Here is a 10,647-nt window from a genome sequence, read left to right on the forward strand (position 1 = left end):
CACTATATTGGTCCTTGAGATCCAATTTTTGATATTATATTAGTCCCTAGACCCTTTTAAATGCCGAATCAGCAAACAAAATACTGAGCATGTTCTGATTTGCCACGCTAGACACGTTGTTAAATAGTGTTGTTTCATTTTTTATGCTTAAATAAGGTAAAAACGAGAAGATGAAAAAGAGCTTATATAATGTGCAAACCATTTTGTCCCCCTTCATTCTCCAAATTAACTTTTATTTTATCTTGTTTAAGTGTCAAAATAAAACAACGGCATTTAGCCATATATCCAACATGGCAAGACAGAGTCAGTTTAGTACTTTGTTCACTGACTTGACATCGTAAAAAATTTAGGGACTAATATAGTGTTTAGAGCTAGATCTCAAGGACTAGTATATCAAATTTTGGATCTACACAATGAATTGTCCTCTAATATCTATTGATAACTAGACTTGTCAACTCTAATTACAAGGAGATTTGTAACTTCGTTTAAATCCTTATTTTATAGGTAGATAAAGCATAAATTCCGCAAAAAGATTTAGCAGAGTAAAATATATTTTTTATTTTTAATATGTATCAAAATTTTTAAAAGTATTTTTAAAATTTTAATTTACATTAGTTTTATTCATAATTTAGAATTTATAATTTAAAAATTAATAAATATTAACAAAAAATAATAAATTTTATTGATTATATTTTTTTTTTCTAAAGTTAAGAACGAGACTCGAACTCGTGACCTCTAAGTGAGTATGAAGAGACTATATCATCGCTTAACTTTAAAAAAAAATTATTGGTTATATAATATTGCATAAATAATTAATTTTATCTTTTTATATAAGTTCATATTTTTTTATTTATATTATAACTTTTTTTATAGCATCTTCTCTCAAACTTGGTTCTTTTCTAATTATTACCACCATGCCCTCTCATCTGCTGCCACAACCATTTAATGGAAAATAAATGAATTAATAGAAAATAAAAGTCATCGCCTCTTGTTTCATTTTCACTTCTGTCGCAACCTCGCACTAGGAGAACTCAGTATCACCTCCATTGACACTCATCCAGCATTTTGGAAGATAATGGTTTATCAACCTTCTCAATTTTCTTCAACAGTAACAAGGTCGTAGGAGAAGAAGAACATTCTTTTGTGGTGAAAGACCAGTTTTACACACATCATCAACGCATAAAACCCATGACGTTGAGGAAGTGTTGCAAGTAGCTTTTGCTAAAATTTTTCTAATAACACGCAGGAATAAAAAATAGTTCTCTTAACTAGTAACAGGTTTAATGTACATGTCAATCTCTCCGTTAATTGTTATCTAAAAAATTTAATTATAGAATTAAAATAAAATATTAAAAATATTAAAAGATAAATTAAAATTTCGATCAAATATTACATACCAAAATAATAGTAACAAAAAAAAACACACGTTTGAACTCATATAATGAAATGTGATTTTAATTTTATAGGCTCCTGCTTCAAATTTGTAATATGAATTCATATGTAGCTCTACCGGATCAAATAAATAATGATGCATTTGCTGAAAACACATACTTGCAAAAGAGATTACCCATAAAAGGAAATGAGAACCCTGAAAATCTATTGTTTTTGGTTATTATTTAGTTATTAATTTAATTTTTTTAATTGAGCAATTTAATAATATATTTTATTTTATATTTTTAAATATTAATAATTGATTAAAAATAATAAATTTTAATACTTTTTTAGTATTTATTTATACATAAATATTATTACACTTATCATAATTAAAAAAATTAGAAGATAATATATTTAAAAAACTAACATATTTAATTTAAAATTTAAAAATATAAAAATATTCTTAACCAATAAGAAGTAATCTTTTAAGATATAGTCATAACTAATTTTATATTTATCGAATTTTAATAATCTTTGCTTATATGAAAAGATCGCATTGTAATCAACCAACCTAACATAATAATAGTATTTCGTAAATATCTCAAGTTACAGTTACTCGATTGACTTATTTCAAAGCTCGTTTTAAACTTAACTCAATTATCTGTAAATTTATATCTAATAGGTATTTTCAAATTTCAAACGTAGAAAATTTTATAAAGCTTTTAAAGTGACCATTCAGATTGAAAATTTCAATCTTTCGGTAATGAAAAGTAACCCCAAAGATAAAATAATCAAAGTGGTCTTTTTAGTAAGAGAAGGTGATTAATAAGCTTTTGGGATAAGAACTTTTGATAAAGAAAGAGGACTTCTATCAATTTTATATCTGGTTTGAACTCTCAATACCTTCCAAAGACAAAGTAATGTTAAAACTGAAAAGAATGCTTAAGAAAAGTTAAATTCAATTTCATGCATTGTATTAGAGTCCAAATCAACAATGGATCATTTTCAGTTCAAGTATGGAGATGCTAGGAGAAGGTCAAGAGAAACTAAGTCAAGGTTCTTGTGTTTACGTTCCGTATAATTTAATATTATAGGCATTTCAGTCATGAGCCACATGATTCATAACATAAATAAGTGAGAAGCATCTAAAAGTCATACCACTCCAACTAACAAAGACTTTTGAAAATAATAATTGAATAACATTGCATTATCATTTTTTTTATTTTAAAATTCAAAGTGGTCAGAAATAGATACGATGACACCATATAGATAAACTAATAATAAATCTTGGTTTCTCCCTCCTCTTCCTGTACCATCTTCAGGAACAACGCAGTACGAAGCAATTCGCTAATCGATTGAGCTGAAAAGACCAGTGTACTATAAGATGATTAGAAATTGAATACCAAGACATGAAAGGTTATGCACTTGCTCAAATTCATATTAAAGATGGAGAATAGGCAATTACGAAGTGAGAGAATTAAGATTCTCAATATGTCTTATTTTATCTTTATTGAGTGGCTATAATACTTGTTTTTTTATATGATTATTTGATATGAGTAAAGTTTGTCATTGTTTTTGTCTTTATAGTTTTGTACGTCTATTTTCGTATTAGTATCACTAAGTACACTTATATTTCTCAATTAATAACAATTCTAATGATCAAGACTCACTATTTTCAAATAGCTTTAAAAAATAAATACTAGTTATCCACTATTTTTTTATAAATTATTTTATATAAAGATTTTATTTCAAAAATTTTATACAATTTAAATATCAACAACCAATATAATTCAAATAATACTTAAGCCTACACTATTTATGCCTTACCCGAGCCAATTTCAGCAATGAAGGAAGACCATGGGAGAATGAAAATTGTCTTAAATGCTGAATTCACAATGGGTAGTACAAATAATGTGAAAGGAGAAAGCAGAAAAATGCTACAACTAAAACATCTTACAAAAAACGAGGAAGCAAGAGAGAGACTATTTGTTAGAATCAGAGGTAAAAGAAGTCCATAGCAGAAAGATGATGATTTGGAAGAGGAAAGCATGAGCAATTCAAAAAAAAAAAATTCTTGCTAAAAGGGAGCAGGGTGCCATCTGAAAATGGACACCCTAACAGTTATGAAGATGCTCCAGTAGAACTGCTGGGATTTCGAGAAGCTTCTAACAGTTCACAATTAATATCAAAGGGATTCAGATTTTTCATTCCCCTGAGGTGCTGTTTCTAAGTGAAACAAAGCAACATCCCTCATTTGTCGAGAGGCAATTAAAGGAATGTGATTTCTCATAATTTTACAATGTAGCGCCCAATGAAATAGCAGGAGGACTAACCTTAGCATGGAAGGAAGGACACAACATAGTGGTGCGAAATAGTGGGGAGTTTTTCATAGTATTTTCTATTAAAGATCCAAAAACTCATATCATATGGAAAGTAATCACTAATCAGGGTACACCTTAACAACATGAATAACGTTAGAATAAAATTGGTGAAAGGTCGGAATAATCCAATTTTTGTTGATGACGAGCTTGTTCCAAAGGTCGGAATGACCTTTACCACCCTTAAAGATGCTGAAAAATTTTACAGAAACTACGCCAAGGCTGCAGGTTTTTCTACAAGAGTTTGGTGCACAAATAGGAAGGGAAACGAGATTAAGAATCAACTGATTACATGTAGCAGAGAGGGAAAATGGAAATCTAAAATATCTCCGACCGAGAAGACCAATCCGACAGCCGGTTTAAACTGTCCTGCAAGAATTTATATACACACATTGAAGGATGTCGGTGCTTGGATCATTTCAAAGGTTGTGCTGGATCATTCACACCCCTGCTGTCCAAGTAAAGCAGAGATGCTCAAACAGCACAGGGAACTAAGCATGTCCATTCGTCGTACGATAGAGAATAACGAGGAGGCCGGTATCAGACCAAGCAAAACCTACCAATCATTTGTTGCGGCTGCCGGGGGTCACCGCGAGTTAAATTTTATCGAAAAGGACGTGAGAAATTACATTACGAGGGAAGTGCGGAATGTTTTCGAACAAGAAGATGCAAAGGAATTCGGAAAATATTTCTTAAGAATGAAAGAGAAGAATCCGAATTTCTTTTTTGAGCTCGAACTGGAGGAGGATCAATCGATTAAGCTGGCTTTTTGGGCCGATGCAAGAAGCAGAGCCGCCTTTGAGTATTTCGGAGACGTCATTTCATTCGACACTACCTACAATACAAACAGATAACAAACTGCCCCTGTTTATGATGCTAAATTAATGTATTTTTACGAAACCGCAGCAGAGGTGTATATTGGCTGTTTCATTGGGTGTATACGAAGCATTTGTTAGGGTGTACCTAATGATTTTGCATTCTGGACTATGGTAATTTGTTTCAGGTATAATTTGGTCTGTGGTTCTTTTGTCGGGGTGAATCACCACGGTCAGTCAACACTTCTCGGATGCTCTTTGATGAAGAACGAAGAAATTGAATCATTCAAATGGTTATTTCAATGCTGGCTTCGTTGCATGGGAGGAAATACTCCGAAAGGGTTTCTAACCGATCAGTGCGCATCAATGAAAAGGGCTTTAGAGGCCTGTATGCCAACAACAGTTCACCGTTGGTGTATTTGGCACATCATGAAGAAGATTCCAAGCAAATTAAATGGGTACAAGGGACATGCCGATATTGAACAAGAAATGAGCCAAGTTGTTTGGAACTCTCATAGCAAAGACTCATTTGATAGGAATTGGAATGATTTTCTGCTAAATTTTGGTCTTGCGGACAACAAGTGGCTTTCAGGTAATGTCTTTTTAAAATCTTCAGCAGAGGTATAAATTGCATGTTTCCTCGGGTGTATTTATAGTCTGTGTTTGGGTGTATTATGCAGATCTGTACGAAGACCGTCACATATGGGTTCCTATCTATCTGGATCACCACTTCTAGGCAGGGATGAGAAGCACATAAAGGAGCGAGAGCATGCATTCATTTTTTAACAAGTATATCACCTGGAACAGCTCGCTTATTCAGTTCGTCAAACAATACGATAATTGCCTCGGAAGCAGGGAGCAAGCAGAGAGAGAATCAGATGCTGCAGCTTTTCATACGGTCATACCGTGTGCAACCAAATCCTCCATTGAAGCTCAGTTTCAAGATGCGTACACTCATGCAAAGTTTAGGGAAGTCTAAGCGCAACTCAGAGGAAAGGCGAATTGCATCACCAGATTAAAGAATTCCGCTCTAGGCTATTCAGTATACGAAGTCGGAGAACAAGTTTCCAGCTCAATATTCAACAAGTTCGTGGTTACTTACGACTCAGTTGCAGCCGAGGTAAAATGCCAATGCTTATTATTCGAGTCGAGAGGGATACTGTGCCGTCACGCACTAAGCGTGTTAAGCTTCGAACAAGTAAGCCAAGTGTCACCTAGATATATACTGGAACGATGGAGCAAGAAGGTAAAGAGGCGACACATACACATTAAGAGCAGCCACGACGAGGCACTGATGGAGCCAAGAAGCAAGAGGTTCGACCAATTGGTTTTTTGTTCACAAAATATTTGCGAATTTGCCTCCGAATAGGATGAGCTGACTGTAATTCTGCACCGTGCGTACGATAACGTCATGGCCGAGATGGAATCATTAAAAGCCAAAAGGAAGGGGACATCTTCTTTATCCCACGAAGACGCCAACTTGGAATCCGTTAACGAGCTTCAAAGCCCGCCAAGGATTCGAACAAGAGGACGTCCAAAAAACAGGCTAGGTTCAAAGCTGGAGAAACAGATTGCAAATGCCACAAAGAAGAAGAAGACGAAAGTTTTAAGCGAGGAAAAAGTAATGTTCTTTAAATTTGTGGTGATTGAGTTTATTTTTCTCGTTAATAGTTTAGCTAATGTGTGAGTGTTATATTCAGATAAACCTGTTTGATGCTGCATCAGCGGTGCATTCAAATTCCAGCCAATATCAAGGACACGTTATGAATTATCAGTTCAGGATACCAGCAGCAGGGGATAACTCTTTGGGTGTATAGTTTTATAGAATATGGGTGTAAAAGCACTGTTCTTTTGGGTGTATTTTTGTTAATTCACAATTTACATATAGACACATATATAGATACATATAGAACAAAAGCTGTAAAAATTCGCAGGTTATGGGTGTATATTTGATTTGATGTTTTTCTTCATATTTTAGTACATGTAATTCATACATTTTGAATACAGCACATACAGTTTTGGTGTATATTTTATGCAATCTTGGGTGTATTATTAGACTTGCGTTGGGTGTAACAGTTTATAATTTGCGTTTATATATACCTTGATTTTTTCCTTCATATTTTACCACCTGTAATACAGCTTTTGAATACAGCACAGACAGTTTAACAGCACAGATAGTTTAACTATGGAAAAAAATATACATGGAATAGAAGTTGTTGATAAATGGCAAATATTTACATCATTTGTTCAATTTACAAACTACCCAGCAGTTGGATTACGCAGTTTCTATATCAGCAGAATTTATCTGACAAAACGGACTCAATAATACAGAGGATGGCTTCGACAGCCTTATAGCACTACTCTCTCTAATTGCCCGATCTCTTTGTTTATTCATCTCACTGAATAGTATCCGGGAAGCATACTCCACTCTATAGTGGTCCACCTCCTCCTACAATTAAAAAGTATATTCTGTTTAAACAGCAAATATTAATTCAGTAAAGTAATACAGAGTTATATAGTTCTAAAGACAGTTACCTGTTTCCAATTATCCCATTTATACTTCCCCTTTTTAATGTTTTCCGGCTCAATTAACTTAAGCCACTTCATAACGTAGATAGCGCAATCATAGCTGAAAACGAAGAAAATAGATTACAAATCTCATTTAGGAAAGTTTAATGTTCAGAGTAACAAATTTATACCTTATTTTTTGGCCTGATATTTTAACATATGATGCTTTAATTTCCTTCTCCTTCTCGTCTTTCTGCAGAGGTTCCCCGCCGGCATATGCTCTCAATCTTGAAAATACATATCCCTTAAATACCAAAACAAATCAGTAATACACCCGAATGAATGCACAAGATACACCCAACTGAATGGACAACATACACGCAACACAACTAACGAAATAGACCTATCTATTAAAGTAAAGAAGACAGAGGCAACTTACAGTGAATTTATTAATCTGCTTTCTCTCTTCGCTTGGAACTTTTTTGTGTAGCGGGTCAAGTATATGACATTTCCGCTTCGTTGTATTTATCAGCCATAACCACCAATGCCCCGAGTGGCAAACAGGTGCAAAAATCTGAAGGATTGCCACATTTCAACAGTGCGTTATTTTATTTGGCATATAAGTAAATAAGCGTACTAACAAATTTAGCAAACGAAAACTTACATATGGATGCGAAGTTAATTTTTTTCTATATATGAAGGGAATAAAACTCGGGTAGTCTTCCACCCTGAATTCCTTATTCGTTTTCGGTGATATGAATTCCCCCTCTGGGTGATCCGAAAGTGCCATGCTCTGCAAGAATTGCGAAACAAGAAATGAAATACTGAAAATACACAACTTACACCCAATTGAACGTAAAAAATACACCCAATTCAATACAGAAAATACACCCAAAGTTCGTAGAAGTAACACTTACCACAATATCGGGGGGAGACAGTATATTTGTTCTTGAAACCTCTTTTCATTTTTCTGGTTGAGGATGAGGCAGATGGCAGACAATCTAGAAATATATGCCGAAATCAATTTTACATTAATAAACATTGCAGTTGACTTTGGTGTAAAAACATTAATGTTATTCTAATATTACCTGAGATTCTATATCACTTTTCGCCTGGAGGGATGCAAGGTGCATTCTCATCAAAATGTATTTATGTTGGGCAATGAAAGTGCACATCTCCTCATACTCATTAGTATTGCCATCTGCGTCTTCCTTCAGTCTCGTCCCCCAGATGTAGCACTTTTGTTTCATATCATCCGTAATCTGATTTATTGTCCCAGGAGTTTCAAACTTCGCAGAACTTTCTCCCCCAGTCTCCCTCTAAATTTGTGGACTTTTGTTTTTTCCCTTCGCCGCACTGCTTGCTATTTTTTGGACCAAATCGTCCAATTGTTCTACAAATTTGTAGCTTCAGGAGATTTTGCCCTTTCTGTCTCCTGCGTTGACGCCCCCTCCTGGCTTGAATCAGTCAATCCAAGGCTGAATGATGGCACCCCTGGATCTGTTTTAGGAACATAGGTTGCTGTCCGTACCATCATCAACAAGGCAGCAGCGTCTTCTGCGGCTGGATGACTGTGTCATCATGTATAAGAATAAGAATAAGAATAAGAATATACAGATGATAAGCAAAGATTGATTTTAGTCTGATGAACTTACATTTTAGTTGGAGCTGGGGGAATCGTGGGTGTGGTCTCTTGAAGTTGTTTGGGGGTTTCAGGAGTGCTGCACAGTTACAAAAAATTAATCATGGCGTAAAAAAAAACTAATCATGAACAATATACACCCAAACTGTTAGCAAATATATACCCAAACTCTAAACAAATATACACCCAATACTATTTCTTACGTTTCTCTAGTCCCTTCAATCTGTAGCATAGGGGTTGGTTCAAAATCTGTCTCAGTGGTTGTTTGGGATGCCGGCGCAAAAACCTGAATCGAGACTCTAAACAAGAAGAAAAATGAAAGGTTAACAACGCCTTTGAAAATAATAAGGTTATAAGGTTGAAATATTATTGGAAAACTCACATTGCAAGCGCTTCCGACGGTGTCTGTTCCCTCACAACCATCATATTCGAATCAGCCGGACTCAACCTAAAATACACCCAAAGAAAGTCAAAAGATACACCCGAACAATTCAAAAAGAAGATAGGCTTTGTTTTTTGAGAACTTACATACTTGCAGTTTTTGCTTTTTTTTCCTGCCTTTTTTTTTTCTTGAATGAAATAATAAAGGGCTTTTTTTTCTAAAAAAATATATACATAATTAGAAGTAGAAGGGTAATAGAAGAACAAAAGTAACAGTTATTTGAAAGAGAAATTACATGCTCTGTGACGGCTAGTTTACACTACTCTGTTCTGTGCGTCCTTGAGAGGAAGGATCATCACTTCCCAAGTTCACAGCTGGTATTCTAAAACAGATTTCATGTTATTCAGACAAAATAAGATACAGGTATAAAATACACTCAAATGAATGCACAAGATACAACCAACCAAATGGACAATATACATCCAACACAACAAACGAAATATCCCAACTTAATAAACAACATACACCCAACTTGATCAACACAATACACCGAAATACTTCCACAAAATACACCCAAATCATGATAACAAGATTTTATTAAATAAAGCTTCTTACATTTCAGAGGACACATAGCGACCTTCTGTCGATCGCAGGTCAGCTTGGTTCTCCCTGCGAAACAAGAAACAATTATTAGCATACAAAAGACACCAAAATCTGAAATAGTCAGCCCAGCAAGACATACCCCTCTGCAGCAGATTTATCAACGTTTTGCCTTAGCCATTCATCTAGTTCGTCACTTGATATTTCATATGTCTCACTACATTCATAAAAGAAGATGTTAACAAAAATAATTACGATGATAGACGGTAATATAGCTTATGAGGTACTGTACCCATCAAAGTATTGATCTTCTTCAGGAGGTGAATCCTCCACAACAACTTTTTTCTTTTTTGGTTGTGTTCTGGGTGGAAAAAAAAGAATACCAATCAGAAATAAAAAATTAATTTTATCACAGAATATTATTCAAAGAAGTGCTTACTTTTTTGGTGTTGTTTTTGTCTTTTTCTTTTTCTTTTCCTTCTCCACCGGTGATGATTTTTCGCTCCTATAAGTTAATAATAGACACTTCAGTTAATACACAAAATCTTAATAATGAAGCCAAAAGAAAGGAGTAATAATTTCAGGACATTACTCATCACTTGATTCAGATTCAGATTCTGAATCAGAATCGGACCTCTCTTGACTTTTCTTTCTTTTTCTGGAGTCCATTCTGGAAGGCAAACAATCATTATTTAGAACATACTAAAAAATACATACACCCAACGCAGCAAACGAAACACACCCAGCTTAGTAAACTACATACACCCAACGTGATCAACAAAATACACCCAACTCGAAAAAGAAATTACACCCCAGTATGGTACTTACTTTTTCCCCTTTTTGCTGTGGTGTTTTCTTCCTGAATCCTCTGAGTCTTCTTGAGTCTCAGACTCAGAGGTAGGAGTGTCACTGTCAGTAGTTGTTTCTTTCTCCGAAGACGATGTTGAA

General features: G+C 34.5%; 1 protein-coding gene and 1 long non-coding RNA gene across 3 annotated transcripts; both read right to left on the reverse strand.

Annotated features, from left to right (window-relative positions):
• Positions 6,766-7,168, reverse strand: LOC110270758. Its single transcript, XR_002360395.1, has 2 exons — positions 7,103-7,168; positions 6,766-7,016 (listed from the first exon to the last, which is right to left on the reverse strand). It is a non-coding gene; the product is annotated as an uncharacterized LOC110270758 (long non-coding RNA).
• Positions 7,191-8,001, reverse strand: LOC110270759. 2 transcript variants are annotated; one of them, XM_021120214.1, is made up of 3 exons: positions 7,740-8,001; positions 7,515-7,649; positions 7,191-7,379 (listed from the first exon to the last, which is right to left on the reverse strand). In XM_021120214.1, exons 1-3 carry the CDS (start codon positions 7,863-7,865, stop codon positions 7,230-7,232), a joined length of 411 nt encoding a protein of 136 aa, XP_020975873.1. In that variant the 5' UTR covers positions 7,866-8,001; the 3' UTR covers positions 7,191-7,229. The 2 variants fall into 2 exon arrangements, with proteins under 2 accessions (XP_020975873.1, XP_020975874.1); XM_021120215.1 differs by having other exon boundaries at positions 7,274-7,362.

Source organism: Arachis ipaensis, chromosome B04 (assembly GCF_000816755.2).
Source record: "Arachis ipaensis cultivar K30076 chromosome B04, Araip1.1, whole genome shotgun sequence".
NCBI classification, from domain to species: domain Eukaryota; kingdom Viridiplantae; phylum Streptophyta; class Magnoliopsida; order Fabales; family Fabaceae; genus Arachis; species Arachis ipaensis.

Coding starts and splice junctions, on each gene's coding strand:
- LOC110270759 (XM_021120214.1), bottom strand. CDS start 7,865: ATGGCACTTTCGGATCACCCAGAGGGGGAATTCATATCACCGAAAACG. Junction 7,650..7,739: donor AATTAACTTCGCATCCATAT/GTAAGTTTTCGT, acceptor GCAATCCTTCAG/ATTTTTGCACCTGTTTGCCA. Junction 7,380..7,514: donor AGCAGATTAATAAATTCACT/GTAAGTTGCCTC, acceptor TTGGTATTTAAG/GGATATGTATTTTCAAGATT.